The sequence below is a fragment of the Aythya ferina genome (assembly GCF_964211825.1).
Source record: "Aythya ferina genome assembly, chromosome: 2".
NCBI lineage: Eukaryota > Metazoa > Chordata > Aves > Anseriformes > Anatidae > Aythya > Aythya ferina.
The window spans coordinates 115,514,233-115,541,622 of record NC_140297.1 but is presented as its reverse complement, the minus strand read 5'-3'; the positions used below and the strand labels follow the sequence as shown (position 1 = coordinate 115,541,622).

Genomic DNA, 27,390 nt, shown 5'->3' with positions numbered 1-27,390 from the left:
TACAGTTTTCACTCTGATTCCACAGCTTTCCATTTGTCAGTTGTTTTTGTTTTGTTTTTATAATGAAATACCAACAATTTACATGCAGATTAAAGAAGCTTTTTCTTATGAAATATGCTTCAGTGACTATCAAGTTTCACATTACAGGCAGACAGTGAGCATTTGTGACCACCAGTAAGTATTCAAACATATCCATCATTCTTTGATCAATTGCTAGACATCTGGCTGCTAAAAGCTACAAACTATTTTGTAAAAAGACTGGGCTATTCATTTCTTCTCGTTCAATTTAAATTGACAGTGATCAGTATAATGTATTCAAATGCATTTAAGAATAAACTAGTATGGAGAAGCGCTATATAAATCCAAGTATCACAAAAACAGTCATAACAATTCAAGCCTCAAGACTCACTCTTCTCTTTGCACCCTGTCCTAAGCTAAGTGACAGAAGAATAAGACACAATCGAGAGCATCTGTAGGGTTGTAACAAACAGTTGAGGTTCACAGGAACTCTCTTGCAGAAGACCATTAAAACCTCTGAAAAACTCAATCTACCTTCAAAGAGTCCTCTTAGTAGATAACAGCACTACTGCTGATGTTAAAAAATATCTCAAACTGCTACTAGATTTTAAAACAAAAGTAACTACTGCATACTACAGCTGCATTCATGGCCTCTAAACTCTGACCTAGGTATGAAGCTGTCATCAGCAAAAGCAGGAATTGAGATATGGAACTGAAGTAACTTACTGAGTAGCAATTTCATTGTCCTAAGGTTGCTGTTTTGTTTCTAGGGTTTTAATTTTTTAGAACTACCTGCACACAAAATGATCATAAACAAAGAAAAGCAAGACTTCTTGTCAAGACGGCATCATTGGCTTCTCTTTTTCAATCCTGCAGCACATTGCTGCTGGAAAGCCTAAGTAGAAAAATCTACTTCCTCCCTGCTTACACCAAGGAATACAAATCACATGCAATTTGATGGCTTAGTCATAGGCCCTTTACCAAACATTTACAGTGAACTAGAAAATTGCCACAATTTTTTGTTCTTTTTTTCTCCTTCTGTTCATGCTCTGTGATTCAACTTAGACCAGTTTTTCCAAGCTGCTTTCTCCTAAGATCTTTCATTCTTTTCTTTCTTTTATGCCTTTAGTTCTTATTGCTTTGTTTGCCTCTTGCACTGCTCTCTTCTTTCCCCTCATACTCTTTCCTTCATATCTTCATCCCTAAATTTCTCTCTATTCCCTCTTGCCACAAAGTTATGTTGTGACATCAAAAGGGTTCAATAGCCCATTTTATTCCTCAGTTACAAACAAGAAACATAAGGTTATTTTCTCAAGGCTCAAAGAATCTACAATGGGAAATTATGTGCTTGTATGTGAGTGTCCCTGGAATCTAAGACTACTCGTCAGCTGCAAACACAGGTCTTGCTAAGACAACTACAGGTGTAGAGAATCTAAGAACTGTGTACCTGCCTCTTTACTCCACCAGCTTTACTATGACTGTTCCCTACTCCACCATAGAAAAAGCTTGTATATGCCTGAGCTGATATCTGTAGAACAAAATTCCCAAGGAGCAAACATATTCACAAGTGAAAGAGTTTAAATTATATCAGTAATACAGGTGATAAGGATTTTTTTACTTGACATTTACTTTCATTCTGCTCCCCTTTTTCTTTCCCATCCCTGTGTACTACAGGAAAGCTAGAGATGGAAGCTATGAGAGAGGTAGGCACACAAAGTTTCAAAAGAAACTTCCAGAAAGTAACGGCAGAGACAGATGCAGGGCATAATAATAGGTAAGGACTGCAGGACTCATGTGTCACAAGAACAGCAGCAGCAAAGGAGAGGAGCATTCATTTTCACTAGGTAGAAAGAAGGAAAGCCACAAAGATGAAGGATGCATTTGTCCTTTTCTTGCTAGAACTTCGGCAAAAGGGGTGTTTTTTGAGGGTCATAAACTCAGCAACTCCCTATAAAGTCTGCCTAAGACTGCACAGCTGCTGGATGTGTTAAAAACGTGGTTATATGCTGAGCTGCGGGCCTGTATTTTCCAATAAGGAAGGAGGAGCAGCATTTTTGAATTACATTTTTGTCCTGATTCACATGAGCAAGAAGGACACGGTGCGGAGAGCAAAAGTATGATATAATGAGAGACTAAAATTGGTGATCAGAACCAGAGAGGAAAATGGTTTAACAATGGTACAAAAAAAAAGACCTTTCTTGGTGTGCTTTTTTCCAGATTTATTTTAAGTTTTCCCCTTTGCTGGCTCCCCTTCCTACTTCATTCCTATATAATGGCATTTCAGATGTTATCCCACCTTTCTCCTTTCCAGTCCAACCATGCTAAAGATACAAATGTTTGGGAAGTACATTAAAAAACAGCTGGTGGAAGCAGTGGAGGCAGGAACTCCAACTCACCTGCCTCCATTGCTTGAGACAAATTTAGGCTCTCCCTCCTTCAGTTTGTGTTGCTCAGTCACTAGAATGATATGCCAAAATAGGTTAGAGGAGACAGTCCTGTCACTCCCCCTCTTTTGATCATGTGAGTCTGACCAACCATTACAGAGTGGAAGAAAAAAGACAGTAATGGTAACATATTGAGAGATATACTCAAAAATAGTAATAAAAAATAAAAAGCCAATTGATTAATAGCATGCATACAACCCAGTACTGAACAGCCATTTACACTTGATCTCAGTCATCACATGACATCTTAAATATCTCTCTTTTGGGGAAAGCTGGGAATACAATGGGGACATTGCACGAATCTGTTGCACATGCAACAGAGGAGTTTATTGCTTACAGAGGAGTATAGGGACACAATCAGGGAGAATGAAAGACTATCTTGTTCTGGCTTTTCACATTTATTTATAGCAGCATTTATTTATAAAATAAATTTTTATTTATTTATAATTTTTTTTATATAAAAATTTTTATTTATAAAAATATATTTATTTATAGCAGCAACCTTTTTATTCACTGATCTTTATAAAGTGTCTCTGGAGGTAAGTCTGCTGGATTGTATTAGCAACCAGCCCAGGGAGGCAGAGGCTAATTGTCTTAATTATTGCTTAAGAACCAGGTGGGGAGATTAAGAACTTGAGAGCAATCAAGAGGGGACAAGTGAAGACAGGGCTCCTGAACTGGTGGGAAGTGTTCCTGGTTTGCAATAGCCTGACGGACAGGAGAGCATCTGAGATGTCCGTAGCCGAAGCAGATGGAATAGATTATTGCTTAGTTCCCTACTTATCTGCTGCTCATAAATCTTTTGTCTGATTTATGTGAATGGCTTGTAGTTTCACTCTCCTTGTTTAGAGGAGAAATAAAACATTTACGGCACTTGCCAAAAGAAGCATTGTATTAGAGTAAGCCAGATCTATTGCTTGAGGTTAGCACGTGACAGCAAGTATAAGAATATTGCAGGAAAACTCCTCATTAGGGCAGTCCCTAGCCTTCAGTCCTCCAGGCCAATGTGTCCTTAGCAATTGAACAGAAAAAGCACCAAGAAACAGAAACAACAAAAGAACCTTTCAGTCCTAAAGCCACACTGGCTGTGTTTCTGATAAAAATATGTTCTGTCTTTTTGACAGTAGGGAATGAAGTAAAATGTTATTAAAAGTATTTCACATAACTCTCAAAAGAAAAGGTAATGCCTGATCAAACTGTTCAGGGAACCAATTTTAGCACGCAACATAGTTGTGTGGAAGAACAAATGCTCTTCCCCAGATGAATCAGAGAGATCACAGTAACCTTCTAAATCCCTAATAATTAAGTATCTCTGTTGGATTGCAGCTTCCATGGTTCATCCTCAAGAAAACAGAAACTCTTACTGTAACCCATAACTTGGTCTGCTTGAGATAGTACAGCACTTTCTCATTTGTACAAAAATTAGTATATAAAAAATTATATATTATATATTATAATATATATTATTATATATATAAATATATATATTAGTATATATAAAAATATATACTAAAGTATGCTAAAGCTTTTGGGTGGCCTGACTGTGAAGGAGCTGATTTTATATGCTGCCTCTTAAACTGTCAGATCTGTGAGAATTGTCCTTCTTCCTCCAGAATAACATGACATAATGTAAGCACTCAAAAGCATCTGCTGTTTGGAAAGAAAATTGCACACAGCTTTGTCCAGCACAGAAGAACACTTCTGAGTTGACTTCTCACTCCATTATTCTCTGTAATTTTTTGTAGCTGCATAACCCTTTTTTATTGCAAAATGTTTGTGTCTCATTGGTACTTTGAGCTCAAAGGGAACCATATAGCCATCAAGAAGCAGAGTTTCCAACGTGATCTAGTACAGCTGGTCTGCAAAAGCCTAAATTCATTTAAAACAAATAATATTTCTAGCTTCTATTAGCAGAGATATTTTGAGTTGTAAATTCTAGGGACCACCTTGTTACATGCATTCACTCTGTCTTACTAAGCCATTGCACAGGGCTCAACTTGTATCACCATCCAGCAATGGAAAATTCCTTTAGCAGACTAGAAAATCCTATTTGGCAGAACACTCCTCCAAAAGCCACATCCAATCCACATATATAGAGAAAGATCACTGGGAAGAAAAACAGCTAGAAGTATAGCAGGAAAAAAAAATAAAATAAACCAGAGCAGGCAGTGCATATTCTTGTGTTCATATCACAACACAGCAAATGCCTAACTAAGCTATAAGAACTTCTGTGTGTCTTGATCCAAAGCAAATCATTTAAACTTTGTTCCTCCTCAATTCGGGAAAAGGGGATTTGATCCTACACCACGCCAGCTTATCACACACAGAGAATTAGCTTAAAAGTTCACATCCAGATCTGAGCTGGCCTAAAGCTTTAAAAGTTCATGTCCATTTCTGTTTGCTTTTTTATATGATACGACTATTTCATTTTCCCTAGCTTCCATAGATGAAACAGGAACAACAGAGAGGAAAACAAAATAGAATATAATTTTTAAAATAACAATGTCATACATAGGTCTAGTTTGAGAAAGTGGCACCCCTCTTATTATGCAGCTGCCTACACTGTGAGCTCACACATTATCCTCATTCACAGAAATCTACTTGAGTTCAACACATGCAGTGTTATGATCTTGTCAGGCTATAAGATCCTTTTGGAACACACATGGGAAACATAACCCTCATCTGTTGCATTTTACTGAACCCAAATACAAGATGCACAGAATGTGAGAGACTGAGGAATTTTCTGTGAACACCCCTGTCACCATAACTGGAAGTGGCAATGACTCTGCTCTGTGGTGTTGCCAGGCCACAGAACAGGAAACCTGTAAGTAGAAATTAATTATAAACACTTAAAGAAAAGGGTAAGTTTGGTAAAGTTCCCCACCCCTAGTGAGTAACCAGATTTAATGAACCTAAGCAGAATGATGTATTTTGCACGTACACTATCTGGGCAACCTTTCCCTTTGGGTGCCTGACCTGCCACACACATCCAGTGTGATCAGCTGGCCTGGCATCCCTGCAGCTCTCTGAACACTCTCCTGCATAAAACTTGCTTTCTGCCTAGTGGGCTGCATCAGAGACAGCCCAGAGCTGACTATATTGAGCACAAGGTCATGAGGGGTGAAAAAAGCACCTGTGTACCTGAAGCTGCTTTAGCTGCCAGGATGTACATACCAAGAAGACGTCAAGAGCTTTTATCCCAAGATCTTTACTGGATCCTTATGGTTGATTAATTCAACAGTGTATGTGCTAAGGGTTAGGGTACAGTCTGAACTGTGTGGATTTAAAGATAACTGCACAAAAAAAGAAAACAAACTCATATGCTCTTCTTGTTTTACTGATTTTTTTTTTTGCACACAAGAGTTTTTGAGACTGCTAGAAAACATCTCGGCTGATATCTAAATAGGCACTGGACATTAGGAGCCAAGAGTCTCTAAATATAAAAGTCCTCAATGAAACTGTGATTCAGCTTACCAGAAGGAATTTGTAGGGGGTCTAAAAAGGTTGCAGTGTGTTTATTTTGTAGCTAAGGGATTACAGATGGATTTTCTGAAATCCAAATAAAAACTTCATGGCTCATAAAATGGTCCCCAGATAGAAGGTTTCCCGAAACATGTATGTCAGTGCAGTTTTTAAAGGTATATATGTAATCAAGCTTTAAAATGCTAGAATTTATAAAATAGTGACATCTACCTGTCTGAAAAGCAACATTTGTAATATTACTTTGTATATTTTGCTTTAATTCCAGTATACTAAACTACCTGCTTATCCCCTAGTCAACAAAGTAAACACAACAGGATTTCCTTTCACAGACCCTGGGTCTGTAACACCTATAATAGGACTCTAACACAAGTATCTGTTCACATGTGGCATAGGACAATTGTTATCCATAGGTTCATGCCTGGTGCATCACACCAATAATCACACTGAGTTGGAATCAACACGAAGGTCTTAGTCATAGTACCTTTGTTTTCCATTACTAAAGTAACACCACATGGGCAATAACAGTATATAGAAATTGTTTTTCTCTCATAAATTTAACTTCTTTGGTCTCGTTAAGAAATTTGCAACTGCATATTTGTAGATGAACGCAATGGCATGGTTTCAAGCTACTGATATTTTCTGTTCAGTAAAGCTCTTCCAACAACGCCGAAGCAACAAACAAAATACAGGGATTCTGTAGTCATTCTGGCAGTTGTAGCTTGTCTCTATGAATCCCATAAAGGAGTAACATTTATATCCACCCACTCATTCCTATACAGAAATATCCAATATTATACTTATTATTACACTTAGATTAAACATGTTGATTAAACATCTTCAAAAAGTAGAATGGAAGAAATTTGACATCCTGTTGACCTAGACTCCCAAATTTTCACCAGCATGCCTTCTCCATTTCATTCCATATCTCTCGTGCTTCTTAAAGGGAGAGAGCTTGTGGCTTGTTGAGACCTAATAGAGTAATGTTTGCCCAAGCACCTTCTACCTCTTGAAATGAAAGGCCCTCACAGATGCATTACCCTGGATCTTTCTACTTAATCCAAATGCAGATTTTCATTGAATTTGTAGGAACTTAGCATGGCCAAGATTCCCACTTCATGAAATTAATTTGAAATTTGTCAATAGTTTCAAAGGTTAGGCAGAGACAGACAGACAGACAGAGCTGAAAACAGATCCTTAGAAAATGAAATCAAGGCAATGACCAGCACCCCAACAGACACATCTTTTCTCATTGATAGAATAAACAACACCATATGGGTAGCAAAACAGTTTTTTTTTTTTTTTTTTTTTTTTCGGGATTAAACTCCTCCTTGTAACCAAGTTGTAAAAAAACATTTCTTACTTGGGTCATGAGTAAAACAGGAACAGTCTGGCATAAAATTTCTAAAGAACACTTCACATCCAAACATGTTTTTATGGAAAGTCATGCTCTGAAAAGATCTAACAAGTATTTTGAAATTTTTTGCTCTAGGTAGAATGAATTTCAAAGTGGTGTGTGGGAGGTATCCATGAAGAATCCTATATTTTTTAACCACTTCCATAGTGCTTTGAACATGTATTATTGTTATTTTTTAGATATATGTATAAGTATGAATATATTCTGTGGCATTATTACATAGTTCACTATACTGAATAGGGCTGGGAGATAATTTTTATTTATTTATTTAACATAATTTAACTTCACAGTTTGGTTGAAGGCAAGAAATGTAAAGCAATGGTTATACAAAATCTGTTGAAAGCACGAAATAACTTTCATAAAAATGATTTGATAAGGTGATGTTTTTAAAAAGATCCAACTTTCCTAGTAGCTACTTTTATTTATCAAGCCTATGAGAGGTTAACCAATATATGAAGCAATATGTTTGCACACAGCCACAGTCCTTTAGATGCACTGCCTTTGAAGGCCCTGCTCTGAAAACATTACGTGCGGCAAATGGACCATTCAGTAGTTTTTAATTGCTAATAAATTCTGTGTGATATGCTTCATCAAAGCTCCACATTAGTTTTAGGACAGCCTTAGCTTTCTTTAAAACCACACACACACAAACCCAAACAGGTTTATAAGCTGAAAGCAAAAAATTCTACTATCTACCATTCAACCTTTCAGAAGTCAGTGAAGAAACACAAACTATTGTCCTTAACATTGTTGTCAATGTTAGAAAACTAGAGAAGAGCTTACAACCCTGCTTGCCAGACCACCCCATAGTACTGCCTCAGAATTCTCATTTGCAAAAGAATTCGCTGCAAGCCATCCTTCAGACAAATGCCAGAGGGAAGAAGAAGGAATATATTTCTACACTAAATCTACCTTCCTTTACAATGCTTTGCCAAAAGTGGAATTACAAAAAAATATCACTGAAATTTTGCAAGTCCACTCTCACCTTGCAAAACAGATGGAGTAAAATCATCCAGCTGTAAGACTTCAAAGACATGGAGGATCTTCTGTTCTGATCCATCACTAACTCCAGACGGTGTTCCTCACCAAAGGCCTCTCACTGAAATCTTATCACAAGTAAACATTCCCCCTACCAACACTCCCAAAACATTTTCTAATATGTTCATGCTAATATCCTAAACAAACAAGTAATACATATGTATCATCTTTTTATAAAAAAGAAGAAAATATATCATAATTGCACACAAACTTGCAGTTTCTGTTGAAACTGAAAATGTCCCTTCTCAAGATGGAGCACTGCATGACTTGTTTGTTCGTTCGTTTGTTTGTTCTTTCTTTCTTTCTCTCTCTCTCTCTCTCGCTTTCTCTCTCTCTCTCTCTCTACACCATGGGCAGGGTGGGGGTCAGTGTCATCTTGGCTTGTCCTGCCTTGTTGCCTGCCCTTCCCACACTGAGCAGGGACCTGCTCATCCCTTCTTGCTTGTTGCTAGTTGCTGGGCTGTTGGTGGGACCTGCTGTTGCCACCAGCCCTGCTCTACTGTCTGTGGGGTGCTGTAGGACTGGGCTCACATCAGAGAGGGCCTATACAGAAAGGGCCTATGTGTCACAGCCACCTTCAGCTGCCTGGTTGCCTTCCCTGATGGAGGAGCCCTGCTCCCTGACAATGCTGATGTTCAAGTCTGTTGTAAGTACTGATGTGCTATTTGCAGAAATATTTCTTTCTCGCTTTTGAACTGCTACACACAGGATTCTTTTCTTCCTTGTTCTTTACTTAGAAAATCTGTTGGAATAACTTCCTTAAAAGTACCATGTGGAAATATTATAAAAATAAAATTATATTTTATTAAAATTATATATAATTAAAATATAGTCCAGTCCAAATTTCAACAAAATCTGAAGCAAGTCTGATCGGTGAAAATTCTATTAATTACATTTTGGGTGCCATTTATTAAATTAAAGTCTCCATAATAGTACACCAGTTTCTCCACAGGTTTAGAATTTTGTGCCCTTTTGATATTTTTTCAAAAGTAAAGCAATGACCTAAAATGTGTGCTCCTGAGATCAGATAGGAAATCTCCTCTATTCTTGCCAATCTCATCACTTGTTCTAGTCAATAAATTCTCTTTCTGAACCTTTATTTGCTGAAATGAACAATGACAAGAAAAGGTCACTGAGCTAAGGCAGTAAGAAGGTAAGACTTAGGCTGTAAACTGGGTTTAGAACAGGCAGCTTTTCTGACTCTTCTGTTGGGTTTTGCTTTCATGTACTGTAGCAGAGGCAACAGGGGAAACTTCTGATTCTGGCACAAGTGTAAGAAGTGATATTGAAACTAATGAGAACATCTGTTGGGATACTTCTATATGACGAGAAGACCACCATACAAAGTGGATCCACTTTTTGGCTGAATTCTCTCAAGTAATCATGATCACAAAATATTTGAGTTGGATTAACTTGTAAAACAGATTGAGGAAGAGGTCCCTGCAACACAGGAGACAGAAGGCAGTAACATAAATGGTCATTTATGCCACTTAGGAAGGATGGTCAGATAAACTAAAGGATTAAAGGGCCTGCACGGCAGTGAAAATTTCATATCCTGATGACACAAAGCCATTTCAAAGAAGAAGGAAGGAAGAGGGAGACTCTTGCACACCCAACCTCTGACCTGAAGGAGAAAAGAAGCAGTAGCAGAGGTTCATCCTTGTCCCAAGCTCTGTACATTCTTAGTTATTTAAAGTTAAAAACCACTCTTATTTTTTCCAATCTGTTTATGTTTTCTATGTTATATCTTTCAGTTAATGTTTGCCCAAAAAAACAGTTAATGTTATACACGGTGCCCAGCCCCTGTAAAATGAATAAATTTTACATTTCCGCTTTTTTGTAAATTTACAAAAAAACAAAATTTGTAAAAAACTTTACATTTATAAATCCGCTGCAGGATCTCTTGGTGTCAATATTAGTTATGCATCTGTAGTGACTGAAGTATGTAAGTTTAGAAAATGGTCTGCTGGAAAAAGAATCTGTAATTTAAAGATGTGCATAAAAGCACACTGTTAAAAGCATTTGCCAGAAATACGTGGATAGTACATACGCCTATTAAGCAGGACATAAATTTAGCAATCTGAAGAGCACTCAGCCAAGCAAGCTAGATACAAGCAAGCACCGCAAAACAAAGATTGTACAGTAAGAAGTAATATTTAAGGAGGAAGTCAAACAATTTCTTAGGTACAGGTACACCCATACACACACACACTCATACTTTGTACATAAATTAAAAATCTAGATTTAAAGTCCAATGTTTGAACTACTATCTTCATTTTGTCCTTTTTTTTTTTTTTTTTTTAATGTATATATATATATATATATATATAATTAAGCAGAATTTACCTGGCAAATCACACTGTTATACAGTTTCAAAGATTCATTCTGACATTTCTGCCATCTCATTATTCTGCAGTTCTCTCAGTTTTGGCTACTTACTCAAGTAATTACTTAGTTCAATCAATGATACAATCAGCAAAATAGTGGCTGTACCTTGTCTGTCTGTAAGGCCAGGGCCACTTCTGAAAAAAACATTTAAAGAAGTTCAGAGGCCAAATCTTCTGTCCTCAGGAACATATTAAAAAGAACAAGAAAAAAAAAAAAAAAAACTGTGGCATCAAGGTAAATGGAATTAACTGTGGTTTGTACAAAAATACTCTGAACTCACACAGCTGTCGAGTCAGAAGCCTAAAAGAGAAACAGATGACTACCTTAAGGGCAACAGAGCTCCACTTCGCTTTTAAAGTGGCATAAGAGTACTATACAGTGCAGGGAAATATGCCATGATGACAGCGTGACGAACATTTACTTCTAGAGAGGTGCTTGCTGGGCACAGATTAACCCTGCATCCCTACAAAGGTACTAAAAGCCCATGTCTATGCAACTGAACCCCAACTGAACTGAACTAAACAGGGATGAAATGCCACATCTGCTAATTTTTGTAGTACCTGAATACTCCCAACAGGGAAGGTATATAACTACATTTAATGTAAATATCTAACTTTAAGGCAAATAAGGTTTATTCACGTAACTATCAATAATGTAGTCCATAAAATCTCTTGTATATACATACATACATTTTCATGATGAAGGCTAGACAGATTTTTCAAAGAATCAGTGAAATTGTCATCCTTACAGTTGACAAAGCATAAATTAAAACAAAATTTTATTTAAAACTAATTTCAATTTTCGCCACGCTAACAAAACCAGAGGAACCTTTCCAACAGCTATTCAACTGAAGTCAGCTCTGCTTCTACCAAAACTGAACAGCAAACTTTGTCTTCACCAAAACTGAACAGCGATGTCTGGAGATAAGGATTGGTACTGTGATTAATGTTCAGTAATTGCACACAGGAAAAAAATTACTTTTCCAGCTTTCCTATGGATTTTGTTGGCTTTGTGAAAGTCAGTGAATTATGTTCATGCTTGTATTTACAAATGAATAGATGAATACCTGCTTCACAAGAGCAATCCAACAGTTGATTTATTTTTATTGATGTTTTGAGAATCCCATACATGTTACGTAAATGCAAAGAATTAAGATGTAGGAACCCCCGGCAATTAATATATCAGTTAAGGTATAGATTTTTCATTACTGCTGTATAAAGTTATGCACATAATTATCTTATTAGAAATAGTATATCCTAAAAATTAAAGTAATTGTATAAGTTATAGATGTTAAATGACAAAAATAAAAAGTAACACTGTAGCATCATGTAAATGTAAAGGGACATAATTCTCCGCTAGCAAAAGATGATAAGTTCTCTGGCACTGCCTACATCACATGGGCACAATAGGTCGGGTAGAGATAACCAATAACCTCACAATGAAATGGTAGATTCATAGAGCCTAAATTCATTTTTAATTTGCTAATTTGGCATATACAGACCTAGATATAAGTGACTAGCACTGTAAACATAACTAGAAAGCGAGCATTAAATATGGTTTTAAACATCTATCTATAGAAAAAGAGTAAAAGAAAAGCAGCATACTCTGTTAATTTCCTGTGGGAAAAAAAAAAAATAGAAAGGAAAAAATAAGATAAAAGGTGATCTCAACACAGTTTAGAGAGATTCTTAAAAAATACTTACCTCTTATACTAATAAGAATGATCTTGGAGTGGCATGGTGACTGCAGCAAAAATAAATATCCTGTACTGGGTTTTATTTCCCAAACCATATGCATGCAGGGCAAAGATCTACTAAGGTCTGTGAGATATAGACACTGAGACCAGGTTTTTCAAAAGCTTATGCCAGGGAACTGGCAGTATGGAAGGCTTTTACACTTCTGCATATTCATGGATTTTAAGCCCAGAAGAGAAAGTCTGCACTGTAGAACATCACCTGGTAACTTTTGAACAGGAGGAAATACCTTTTACCCTTTTCCTACATGACAACCATGCCCAAAGCCTTGCACATGAAGTAGAACAAATATTTAGGAAAAGAACAACTGTCTTACACATAATATTTTCATGTAGTAATCAGCTACTTTTATAGAAATGGTTGTTAACAATCATAGTAAAAATAGTCTATCTCAATTCCACCCTGATTAAAAAAATAAATGTTTCATCCATTAAGCCTTTTAGTAACTGTATTCTAAATAAAAGACAAACTACTGATTGGTAAGAACCAATGAGAAGATCTGTGAAGTTGCCACTTTGCTTTATCTCTAGAAATGTAATTCTATCCTTGTGTAGCAAGTTTTTCAGCTCCTCAGTGTTTTATCACATATTCTAATTCACTATAGCTTCCAAAATCTTTTTTCAATATTATGTAAAGTTGTACATAATTCCTGAAGGCAGAGTGGACATTTAATTGCATTATTGTGTATAGAGGTGGATTTCAAAAACCATTTGATGAATTACGTCACACGGAAGAATCAGCCTTGTGAGACAGTCATATTTAAGGCACATTATCACAAGAAGCATATTCCACTAGATGCCTGCATCTCATTTGTCTGTTCCTCCACCTCCTGTCTAAGACAAAAGGGTACAAGATGGCACACATGCCCCAGAGTCATTTGACCTTTTTTCCACTAAACACAGCTATTCCCTCTAAGCAACCACGCTGGGGAAAACAGGAAGTTTTAAAACCTTTATTTTTGTTCAGTACAGCTTTTGGTACAGGCCCTGTCCCACGGAGTTCCATCTGTAAAAGATTTTTTAAGAGCTTATGAGTAACTGTACAAAGATGGTTGGGAAGGGGGGGGGGAAGGTTGAGGGGTCAAAAAAAGAAATATCACTGATTCAGTACAAAAGGTCAAAAGAATATCTATGCAGTCTTTTGAGCACTCATGTGGAGCTCATAGTGTAATACTGAGGACATGCCATAATGGGGCCATTGATGCTAACCACTAAGGAAATCAACTCACCTTTCCCCGTTTCTCTTGCAGATTCTCTCATTCAGCCTGAGACGCAGCACAGCACAGGTGCGCAAAGGCAAAGTGTACAGGGCAGAAATTCCAAAGAGTTCTGCAGAGGATCTTCCTGATGGAGTCAGACAATTCCCAAATACCATGAGAAATATGAAAGGAGGAAACACACTACATCACAACCTCTACCCAAGCACTGAATACAAAATAGTCAGAAGCAACATACAAGATCACATCCTGACTTTAATTAAAATGAAAAAGGAAGACAACCACACACTCTTGTCTACTGGAGCACCTGTACACAAAGATTAGGTGTGTGCCATTGCAGGTGCCTCAACAAGAGACATGAGAACTTCAGATGCTTCTGATTCATCTCTATGATGCCTTCAACTTCAAGTCATTGCCACTGGATAGGATTGTTCTCATCAGACAATGGGAAAAAAGGATATATAGATAAATAGATATACACATATATATCAAAGTATGTATGTATGTTTTTGTGTGTATATGTGTATATATATGAACAGAGCAGCATGTATATTGTTACTCATCAGATCCAGGGAGTAGCTCATGGCATCTTCATGATAGGAAGAGTTAAGAAAACAGACTGAACAGGTGTGAAGGAACACCTAGAATGACAATATGTGACCAAAACAGCCGAGCATATGTATGGGAAATACTTGGTTGTACCATGTAAAGATCCAAGTAACAGCTGGAGTATACAGAAATACTGTGAGTTCCAAGAAGCAGCAGCTTAGTATGCTAACAGATGCATATAGAATTCACCCAATATTAAAATGTTTCATCTTATGTCATACTTCTATGTTTGGAATGAAAACTCACAACTGTTATAGGCCCCTACCTTTGGCAGAATATTTTCGTAGTTGGTTATGCTTTCATACTCTGTCATCAGTGCCCAGTGAAAAGTAAATGTTGTATATGTACTTCTCAAATCCAGTTTCCAGGATTTTTTGTGCTTGCAAAAGAATACTGCTCATTAATCTACATAACAGGCAATGGCTTAGTTGTTGCCATGTATTTTGAAAGATTATTCGATCAATGCTGTTTAGTTGTGTTAAATTTACACAGCACACATTTCACAGCTTCCACTGCTTACCTGCATCACCGTCCCCTCCCTGCCTTGGTAAATAACGTAGCAGCATTTTGTCATGTATTTGAGCTATTCAAACTTAGTCACTGTTAGAGGTAAAATGTAAGGCAGTATGTTTTGCTGAAACGTAGGGCACACAAAACTCCAAGCAAAGTGATAGGGATTATTGGAGGTTGTTGGTTTTGATTCCCTCTTCTGTAGGAAATGAAAGGGACCATCTGGGAAATTCACCTAGCAAATCACTTGCTGCTGCAGGGATCTAGGGCATCAGTGCCTCACTTTTTTTCCATGGCATGTTACAGCTGCACCACTATTGTTTCTTAGAAGGCTGAAGGTTATTAATCAGAACTTCTTGGATGTTGTGGCTTTTAGTGAGCTGAACTGTTGTGGACCTTCTTGGACTAAAAGTCTATAACATAGGTTGCCATTTCCAGAGGAGAGGACTCAGTAACTCTGGTGATTCCTTGCAGTCCTCTTTTCTGGTAATTGATATTATTATCTACATCTAATATCTTGTTCACAAGCACAAACTTTCAGCTAGGTCTTCCTAGAAAAAGGGAAGCAAATGGAGGGGAATAGAGGATAGTTAACAGAAAAAGCCAAAGCGGTGAAAGGAGGGATACAAAACAAGCAAGAAAAAAAAGAAAGATAAAAGAGAGCAGAACGATTAAATAGTTTTAAAGGTGAATTTTACTTCCCCCTCTTTCCTTCCTCTATTATTAAAACCACTCTCATGTCACCTTGCAAATCCAGTTCCCTGAATAAGTGAGGATCTAAAAGAAGCATTGAGTGTTCTATTGTGCTTGATTATTCCCAGGAACTGCTATAGAGCGAAAATGGAGAGCAAACAAAAGCACAGTATGTTTGAAGGTGTGTCAAATATGTGGCAAGACATTTGACTACTGGCATTCATTCAACAAAAATACAAGATTAGAGAAGGAGATGTCTGTAAGTGCTAATAACAAATATATTTATTTTAAAACCTCAGCAACATGCTGGTATAAAAGTCATTAAAGAAAAAAAAAAAAAAAGGAAAATAAAATCTTGACTTCTTTCCTCAGCAGCTGACTTGGTTTATAGAAAAGAATTCAGTATCATAAGAAAAAAATAGGAATAGTTTGGAGATTATCAACTTCTTAAATAACAGAATAGTTTTGGAGAAATGCAGTGTGTAGGAAGTAGCCAATTATCGAGCCATTCATCACAAATCAGCTTTGAGGATCAGTTCTTCAACCTCTGTTATCTGAAAAATAAAAAAGTGACAGTTCATCAGCTGTAAATAATATTAAGACTAAATACAGTTTCAGTGAGTAGCAATTATTGCTGCCCCATTATATCTTGCTCAATTTACCATCAAAGAGTATTTAATCTTCCAAGACCAAGATTTGCTCCCAGTCTTTTTCTAGTTGGTAGAGGAGCTGTGATAACAGAAGAAAAAGCTGCTGTGAACCATTTGACCCGGTAGGACTTGAACACAAATTCAATTTCCTTCCTAAGAAAAGAGAAAAGACACACAAAAGCAAGAGTTAGGCACTGAAGATATTATTAATTGTAACAAGGCCCAGCCCTGAAGGTATCTGTCAGGAACAAACCCAAGTCAACAGGAATTTTCCTGAAAGGTACAGACATGGGTTCCCAGGCTGCTGGATTATAAAAAATGCTTGGCTGTACACGGGGAAGAAAATAGTAATTTCATACACCTTACCTCATTGATTGTTGCTGCTCTTGAGAGCTTTCTTGCTTGTCTGAACGGATGTCCAGCCATTAAAAACAAGTTGGACAAAGTCCTGTATCCCCTCCAGGTACAACTGCTGCTGTTTCAGTATGAGGGACCAGTGGCTCCAAAGGTGAGTGAAAATGAAGACAGACAGCTGGATCTATGAGTAATACACATGCAATCTGGAATCAACAGCACCACTGTCTGCTACTTGACCAGAGTGCACTTTTTCCTTTAAAAAAAAATCTGAGAAAATTTATAAAAGGTCACATTAAAAATTATTTTTTTCCATGCCAGTTATACATTAACTGGGGTTTCATATGCATATGGAGCCAGATAGTATTCTCCATTACAGATATGTAAATATGAAGTAACATCATCAACTTCAGATTAATTGTTCTGGATTTACATCATTGTAATGAATGCCCTGCAGGAAACCAATTTCATTTTCAAGAGTTTTCACAGAACATGAAAAACAGCTACTAAATGTACTTCCAGTGGGAGGAATTAGACATAGAACCGATGTTATCATAGACAAAGGGCTTTGATGAATGTGACTGCTAGAAAATCCTAGAGCATTCATATTTTCTGACAAACACTGCACTAATTTTTGCATGCACCTGTAGTTGTTTCTCTTCATAATAATCTGCTTAGACATTTATTATGGGTAACCCCCAAATCAGAAGTCTGAAAAGACTATCTTATAAACTTTTTCTTTAATGGAAAAGGATCCTTACACTACATCAAATTTTTGGTACCAGAAAGACTCTCAGTGGCATATAACAATTTTCCTATCAAAGGAGAAAAAAAGAAAAAAGAAAAAAAGAAAAAAAAAAAAGCCTTTTTTTTTTTTTTCATAGAACTATGAGCTTTTCTCCCAACAACCAATAAGCTGACTTCTGGAGCTAGAAAATTGTGATTTTCTCAACTTTCTCATTTTCTAAATGTAGGGGAAAGTAAACCCACGGTGTCTGATAAAATACTGAAGCAAAATATAAAGGACTCAGTCTTTACAAGGAGACCAACCTATAGAAACCCTATGTATGAAGTAGGAATCAATAGGAAAGAGAAAACAGGCTACTTTCTCTCACTCTTGTGCAGATTACTTGTTAGGAAACAAGGATGCCACAAAACTCCTTTCTGCTATTTTCATTAATTTGTTCCATATGTAGAATAAAAGGGGCCTATCTGTTTCCACTGCAGTGTATCTCCCAAGCAACTGTGGAAAACACTGGTGTGCCTTCTACCTTTGCACAAATCCAAGCACAGCAAAGAAAGAGCAATGTGCATAGTTCAACAGAGCATTTCAGCCTGCCTTCACACACCACAGATGTAAGATGTAAACCAAAAGACAATGTAGCCAGGCACCACCTACACATGATTGCCACAGGGGTGGATTTCACCTTCAGTTCACTTCTTTTATCACTTCTACTTTTGAATCTCGGTATAAACTATTTCCAGGGACTTAACGAAAAGCAGCAGTGATGGAATCCATCAGATAACAATTCAGGTGCAGATGGAAGAAGTCCTCTTCCACAGCACCATCCTCTTCTTGGTGCTGTGGTTGGAATGGTGGAATCAGGCTGTACCCTTGAAGTGCTACAGCCTACTGTGGGCTGATGTCTTGATGCTCCACAAAGTGCGTATCACATTGGTTTTGTATTCTGCCCCACTCTTACATTGTTGTCTGTTGTCTCAAAATCTGGTATGTCACCAAGTGTTGTAACAAGTCCTGCCTACACTGTTTCCCTCCTCATAGGCTAGTCATTAACAATAGCATAAAGAATTTCATTCTGAGCCTTTTCCTAGGCTTAATGTTTAAACCATAAAATAAGGCTGTCAAACACCTGGACTCCTAAGATATTTTCATCAGCAAAACAGCAGTCAGTAAAATATGCCATTGTTTTAACACTTTTTATATTTGACTGTGGAACTGAAGTAAAATATAACAATTAAAAACAAACGAATCTAGTTTCCTCTTTTGCCAAATATAAGAAGTGAGATTCAACTTTAGGCAAGAAGCTCTGTGGAGAGGATGAGCTGCTGTCAAAAAAACCTTTCTTAGGGCTTAACTAACTCCTAATCCATATTCATAATCTGTAACATGGACACTTGGCAGTGTAAACTGGAAGGGCAAAAGGGTATTTTCAATGTACCAAAACAGCCAACCTGCAGAGCTTAAGGGTACCCTAGAAAGACAAAATGCCTCTATCTTACCCTTTCCAGCTTTCCTTCCTGCTTAGAGCAGAGGTGACCATATATATAATATAAGCCCTATGTGACAATGCTGCAATTTGTCTGAAACCCAACTATGACACTTAAATATAAAATAATGATGAATTAAAAAAGAAATAAGAAACATTTTAGCTAGGAAATGATAATAAATAGAAGGAGGAAAGGAAAGGTAAATAATGTCTCTAACATTGTTCTTAAACACACCAAACTCCTCCTCTATAAACATGTAAACTTCTCAAACACTCCAAACTCCTACAGTTTACCCCTCAGGTAGATGGATACCCATTTCACATTTCATCAAGAGTTGTTGGTTTTGTTGTTTTGTTTTTTTTTTAATTACATCCTAAGTGTCTCAACAAGCTACTATTGGCCTATATAAAAGTCCCCTGTAGCTCCTGAGGACACCATTGCTTTGGGAAAAAAATAAAAAAATAAAAAAAAAATAAAAAAGTGATCTTATATCTTATCCTTATCCTTACATTCTGAGCATTTTCTAAGGCAAACCTGCAAACAAGGTTTGCAGAAAAAAAAATCATAAGGATAGAGAGTGACTATGCATGCCTCAGAAACCCAATGTCAGATGTGATATTCACTGGACATTAGAAATGACCTTTCATATTACTTTACTGATAAAACTGAGGAGAGAGAGAGAGGGACAGTAGGAAAGAAATACACTGAAATTCATTCTACCTCACTCCAGAGATATGGAGTCTATTGATGGCTAAATTCACATGCACTTCTGGAAAATGGATTCATGTAGCATCAGATTACAACAGGTTTATCTGTTTGTTTGCTTTTTTTTTTTTTTTGTTTGTTTGTTTGTTTTTTCCCAATCAGATCACCTGGATTCCATATGTTTTCTTCAGTAATGGTGAGTCCCAGAAAAACAGATGTTGCAAGATGTTACAGCTGGACTAACCAGCAGAGATGACAAAAGTTTAACCTAGAATGACATGCAGGAACTTCAAATGACTCTTCACTCTGCATCTCACATATGCTCTGGCTTTCAGATCCCAGGCAAGGTTATAGTCTTTAAATGCCATCTTAGACTGGGATCTTTCTCACTTATAGCCTGCCAGGCTAACCTGCAGCAGTGTAAATGCATCCAGTACAACGATAGTTTGGTTTCAATAGCTGGGGACAAACAGCCCCTGGCAGTGACCTATGACAGCAATACTGTTCTTCACATAAAGCTAAAGAAAAAGAAAAAAAAAAAAAAAAAAACACTTTAAAAAGTCTAGTATTAAAGGAGTAACAGAAAGCAAGAACTCCCTTTTAGAAACCCCATGAAAGATCTGCAGTGTTGTGAGCCACTGTAACTATAATGCTCTGCACATTATAATTGAAGGTCACTGCATGCAGCAATCATTATTTGCTGTTCTCTCCTTTAAAATTGGTTTTCTTTACAGACTTAGAGAACAATTACTAATCTTGTGTACTTCTCCATGCAGCCGGTTACACACTCAAGCAAATCATAACCATAACCATTTATTGCAGTTTTTCAGTACTTAAAGGGGGATTATAAAAAGATGGAGAGCAACTTTTTGCTCAGTCAGATAATGACAGGACAAGGGGGAATGGTTTTAAACTAAAGGAGGGGAGATTTAGATTAGAAGTTAGGAGGAAATTCTTCGCTCAGAGGGTGATGAGGCACTGGAATATGCTGGCCAGAGAAGCTGTGGATACCCCATCACTGAACGTGTTGAAGACCAAGTTAGAAGAGGCCCTGGGCAACCTGATCTAGTGGGTGGCATCCCTGCCTATGGCAGGAGGGGTTAGAACTAGATAATGTTCAAGTTCCCTTCCAACCAGAGCCATTCTATGATTCTGTGATAATGCATATTAGCTTGGCCTACCATACATCTGGAGGAACAGAAGGCATCCAATTTTAGTATCACAGATTTAGTCTGACAGAAGAAAAGACAGCCAACTGCCTACAATTAGTAGGTATGTGGACAAAATGGACACACATTGTGTGTCTCCTTGTTACCTCACTTTATTGTATCTCCTAGGCTTTCATGACCAGTAGAACATGTTTCTATCTGGGAAATTCCAAATAGAAGTTTTACAAATGAGAAATGTCCTTCACAATACACTCATGATGAAGTATTTATTAATCTAGGTAGAATATACAGCATAATATAGGTATGGCTGTTTATCTCAAAAAATTATTTTCTCATACTATATCACAATAACTTTGTTATCCCAATGCAGGAAGAACAAAATCATTTAATAGGATTGGGCTTGCTATATTTCATGAAATGAATGATGTGGAAAAGATAAAGTTATATGAGTTTTCAAGATAAAATACATGGTGTAGGAAAAGCAATAACACGAATCTGAAATCAAAAATCTCATTGCTTAGGTATTTAAATTCAAAGATGCATTTGCAGAACATTTACAGTGAGTAATTTTATAATTCTTCCGTAGTACAGAGATTCAGCCCTGTTAAGATATATATGTACCTAATTTTGCAACTAGGCAATACTCCACTGATTTCAGTACAGCCCTAAATGGTTGTAGGAAGTTCTACTGCTGGGTCTTATTGGAGGGTCACTTCCCTAATATCAGCTCAATAAAAATTTATAAAACCTATATATACACTCATAAATGTATACGTACTTACATATATATACATATATAATGGAAACTGTGAAAAAACATTTCTTCCTTGTATAACATTTTTTCAGTGAATGGTAAACATTCTGGTCCAGATTGTAAGCTTATGTTACAATTTGTCAACCCTCTCCACTGCACAGAAAATGTGGTCTTTTTACACCAAGAAGAGGTTACCACACATGCTCACTGCCTGAAACTGAGGATTCAAAGAGAAAGTTTAGATTGTCCTCTGAAATATAATTCTTTTTTAAGGAGTGTTGGCAACATCAGTTTTTAAAGTCGTACTCTAAAGTGACTAAATACACACCCAGCTAGTTTGCAAAGTTGAATTAAAATTTGTTCACACGCTTATCTGATCTCCAGTTATTCATCAGAGTCTTTTCAGACAAGGAAACCTGATTTATTCCCCCCAAATATATATTTCTTACAAATCACTAATGATTTTCTCTGCGTACATTAGATAGCACTGATTTTAGGAAAATGTTAATTATCCCTGTTTCAGCATCTGGTACTCCATCACTTTCACAATGAGGTCTCTATCTAGACAACTTTCCACATAGCATAAGTGTATAACTGCTTAAAACGGGCATTTACAAGATGGATATTCTAAAAATCAAAGTTGCACAAAGAAGTAACCAATTTCATAAAACATTTGCCAATTATCTGTCCAATTTACAAAGAAAATATGATGGAAATACTACTTTTTTTTTTTTCCCTCTCCAAATAATTCCTCTAATCATATTTCTACAGCATGTACAAAATAATCAATCAGAGCTATATTGGCAAGTGGTGGAGCCCACCACTACTTGTGAAGGAAAAACTCTTGAAAATAGTGTTGTACAACCAAATACGTAAAATGCAATGCAAGAAAAGTGATTGTTTCCAGGAAAAAATAAGCTCAGATACCTGTGATTTGGTGGAGGAGGTAAAATATGATGAAATGTTTTATTATTATTATTTATTTATTTATTTGTTTATTTATTTATTTATTTATTTATTTATTTTTGGCTCTGATGTTGCAGCGTAAGTTATCTTTAAACCTAAAGTCAGGCCTGAATGAATGCAAGTCAACGAGGGAAATTGTGCCTTTCAGTTAATTAAAGCATATGTGATACAGTATCTAAAAAGGTGATTCAGACAGAGCAGGTAGGAAACACATCAGCCAACAAATCTTCCTAGTACCGTCCCTTTGCCTGTAGGTTTCAGAAATATTTGGCCAGCTCAGGCAAGCAACATCTTCTGCAGGCTGAATAGGCCATTGTAGAAGCTGAAGGAAGCATAATGTATTACTTCCTGCAATGCTAGTCCAATAATTTAAAATATATTTCCCCCTATTAAAAAAAAAAAAAAAGATGAAAAAAAAAAAGATAAAAAAAAAAGATTTAAAAAAAAAAAGATATTTTCATGTAACTTTTATATTATTATTTTATAATATTATTATTATTTTATAATATTTTCATGTAACTTTTCTCAGCTCAGCCACAAAAAGATACGATAAGAATTCCACATTACAGTAAGTGGCATATCAATTTGATATTTGGTGAACACTGCAGATGATTTTTCTCATGAAAACATGATTAGAGGTTACGCTAAACACATTTGCTCACCCATCACTACTAATGATGCCATTACTCAGGTCTAATCATGTCTGATAACTGTACAGCTGTGAATGGATGGAGGTCAGAAGCTGTGAGGGTGCTGTTAGATGCTAGAACTCCTACACATCTTCAACAAACACCACATGTACTTGATGTATTCTGGGTAAAAAGGGTAGTTGACAGGTGGCTCCTAGTAAATTTGTTTTATTGCCAACCCTGCTTTCTTTTTTTTTTGTTATTATTATTTTGTTTCCTTTTTGGTAGAAAATTATAAAATTTTGGCTGGTTCCTTGTGATTGCCTTGCTCAAGTGCATCCAGTGGGTACTGCAACCAACTAGGAGTCAGACCTTCTGCATTGTCCAAAATGATTCAGCTCAGTAACAGCCAGAACACTCTTCTGGAGTGGCACAGTATCCTGAATCACCAGCGGAGCACAAGAGGATCTCCTTGATCAGGTCTAGGGCTTGTAAAACATTCTGTGACTCTTTAGCACATAAGGTACTGCACAAGATAAACCAGTAGTAATGATTTATGTAAGTGTATATGTATGCTTATGAAACACTGAGGTGTTGTATAGCCCATTCTGTTCTAACACACTAATGTTTTTTGCTACTTCTAAAAACATTCTGTAAGTACTTTTAAATTTAAGAAGGATGGAATACATCTGTAAAATAAGAATGTAGCCACAAAAATATTATTTTACTCTACACTTAGCTTACAAAGCTCTGACATTACTTTTTTTTTTTTTTTTTTTTTTTTTAATCCCAGGAGTGTTATTCCTGAAGTCTTCACTCCATATTTAATAATCTTTACTGCATACTTAATAAATCATACATTTAAATAAACGGTAAACATTAACATGAGTTTCACTAGGACAAAAAAGGGAGGTAAATTTGCATATTGTTCACAGTATAGAGTGGGTAGGCTGACAGTGAGTGATGAAAGAGTATATAGATGTGGGGGATGATTCAGGCCTCTTAAAATTTGTAGAATAACAAAGAATGAGACAGGTTTGATTGTCATCTCAACTCATTACAAACAGATTTTAACACTTTTCAATAACTTTTTTTTTTTTCATCTGAGTTGGAACTGATTAAAATTGGAAATGTAACATTAGGCTATATTCTTGTCTTAGCTACAAATGAGTCCCACGTTAAAATTCCTCCCTTCCTTCACCAAGCTTATTTGTGTATTTACAAGAGTAATGGCAGAAGCAGTAATGTACCTCAGGCAAGAGAGCCTGTGTGTCTATCAGTATTTGGGTGACTGGCTTATAGAAGGTTCACTGGAACAATGTGCCCCAGAGCAAATGAAAATACCATTCATACGCACCAATTTGGAACTCACTGTGCAATAGTCGAAGTACTGAGTAAATCCAGCACTGGAGAGTATACACACTCTACAGCTATTCAGAACACTTGTTCTACAAATTTTAACTTTATTAAAAATGTTCTGAATAGCTGTAGTCTTAAATGAGTTTAAAGTCATGTCTTAAATAAAACTTATTTAAGACTAAAGTTTCAAATAAGTTTAAAGTCACTTAAGTAAGTCATAAATGAGTTTTCATTAAAATTTGATGGTGAAAGTTTGGGGATATATGATTTGCTCGACTTGAATGGCCAAGAAAGAGAATGACTAACAATCACCTATATTGTCTCCCTTTTTTATACCCACCAAAACCAGACACTTGAGTTAACATTTCAAGTTTTTATTTTTACTCCACAAGCAATGAAGACAGGTGTTAAAACTTTAGTGTAAATAACTGTTGTTCTCTAGACATCAGTTATGTACAATCCCTTTCTGAATTACCTAGTAAAAGTGGTTTTCCATATCATTCCTATTTCAAAGCTCTGCAAAAAAAAAAAAAATGTGGCAATTCAAAGTATATCTTCTCAGGTTATTTTGTAGTGTGCTACTGAAAGCTACTGACCAGCATTAATAGTATTTGGATCCAGTACTAACATCTCATAACTGCCACTGTAAAAGAGGTAATCCAGTTGGGAGTTATAAAAAATAAATAAATAAATAAAAATAATAAATAAGGGAAAACAGGAACTTGTGACTCTGCTCTTATTGCAGAGCAGATCAATGGATAATTTCTATGATGCTATGATGCAGGTCATTTCTTCACCCTCCCTACAGTATGCCCTCATGACAAATATATTTGTATCAAGCTAGCTGTCTAGTCCATAGGATCTGTCTTTATTCACAATATAACCACCCTCGCTTCTCCTTACCCACATAATGGCAACTACAGAGAAAAGCCCTCGGGGGATTTCAGCTTCTTAAAGCAAACTTGTCAGTTCTAATTCAGGTTAGGTGCCTGCATAACATAAACAATCAGGAAGGAACCAAATCAGTTCCTTTCAGATGTTGTTAATTCACATGTAGTAATTTGTTTGGGTATACACACTTAACATTCATGCGGATTCATTCTACAGATACATAATACATGTAATGAGATGGTCATCTATAAATATACATATAGATATGTATCCCAGTACATATACATATGTATATGTATTACATTACATACATATTATATATATATATATATATATTTAAAATGGATAATGTAGACAGTTCTCCATTAATGAACTGATAAAATTTGTGTCTGATGGAGAACTGCAGTGATATTTTTTTCCAGGGTGAGCACATTATATATGCCTATATGTACACACCCATATACACCCACACCTTAATGTACTTATGCATCATATGTGTGCAGCAGAGCATACACATCTGTGTATAGCATTTTAGCAACGATGTGACAAACATTAGACACATTGCATAAACGCATACTTGGGAATAATCTTTGGTTTGGCCTCACATCTTTTCCTTTTCTAAGCTACACACTTCATAGCTGGAGCATGTGGAAGCATCTTACCTTGCTTCCATTTTCTCTTGCCTCCCGTTCCATCTTGAGATCAGAAATTAGGAGAGTCTTGTATTTGTTCTTTCCATTACTGTTGTGATCATCTAGTCTGTATTCTGAAGTCAGCTGAGCAGAGAGGGGACTGTCACTCAGGTTCAGAGGCTGCTCATCCTGCTCCAGATTTGTTTTGCCATTACTGTTGGTTTCTGCCATCTCCCTGCAGTGTGTTCCCCCTGAAGCATTGGAACTGTGTCCCACGGTCTCATTGCCATTAAAACTCTCTGCGGCTGAATCATCTATTAAAAAATATATATTTTCAGTCACATGCCACATCATCATCTCTGTCCAGTTCAAACATAGTTTATACCTTCACAATGTTTTTCAAAATAGAAGTAAGAAGTAATATAGAAGTTTATATTACTAACCCCAGTACATTTCTGCAAAATGTGCACACACACCCCTCCACATTTTCAAGTGAAAACTTTATGTAAATCCATTAAATATTACTAAGATAAGGGAAATGATCTGGGCTGACACCTTAGTGTCGTTGTGTACACAAAAGCTAAGTATCACACTGGATTTTTAGGGAAAAAGTGACAAAGTCTGTCTTAACCCATCTGTTTGTCCATATGTCTATGGATCTATTTATTCTTTTACCATGTTCACTACTGCAGTATTGCATATTTCTGAAGTGAACAGAGATGCACATGGTATTGAGAGAGACTCTAGCTCTCAGGTTTTAAGGGTGCAGAGCAGCATATGTCATATCCATAAACATCCTCTTACAAAGATACAATGTAAATATATCTATGTATTCACTGCTGGCAGTAGTGATTATACTGGGAAAGTCAAATCCAGAAGCAGTGATGCTCTCTTCATTTTGCCCATGTGTTTATTCACTTTACTCATTTGCTATATGTCATAATACATTTTTAAAATAGTGCTTAATAAAGGTTTAAATTATCAGCCTAAGAGTTACATCTGAAAACTCTGGATTTGGTGTTGTTAGCATTAAGATTTTGCAGATAAATTGTCTGGTTACCATGTGTCTTGACATGCTTCTGGGTTTGTGTATCCGGTGTTTGTAAGCACTGGAATTTGCCAACTGTGCTACTTTCTCAGCCACTCTACTGCTAAACAGTCCTTTGGCTATTTAATAAAACAATTCATCCTTCAGCTGATGAAACAACTGCAGAATTTGGACCTCAGCTTGTTTACTTGTTCTCCAAAGCATCTCTTGTGTGGCAACTTACATGGTTTAGCTAATGGTGCAAACTCCTGCCCAGGGCTCTACAAGCCTATGTTTATCACAGACAGTGAAGCTGGAATCAAAACTGGGGGGTTAGTAGCCAGGAATGTGTACAGACTGAAACTGGAGGTACAGGATGAAATGGAACTTTATATATTAGTACCTGAATACACCAGCTGCTATTGTGCCCTCCTAATTATCTTCCATGGAAAAGAAGC

The 27,390-nt window shown here is 36.6% G+C and overlaps 1 protein-coding gene across 5 annotated transcripts in view; it reads right to left on the bottom strand.

Moving 5' to 3' along the window:
* NOL4 (nucleolar protein 4) overlaps positions 1-27,390 on the bottom strand; it is a 193,254-nt gene that overhangs the window by 59,469 nt on the left and 106,395 nt on the right. For all 5 annotated transcript variants that reach the window (XM_084510739.1, XM_084510741.1, XM_084510740.1 and 2 more), the window contains one exon: positions 25,936-26,219. In XM_084510739.1, coding sequence (XP_084366865.1) covers positions 25,936-26,219 — 284 coding nt within the window. The remainder of the gene's footprint in view (positions 1-25,935; positions 26,220-27,390) is intronic.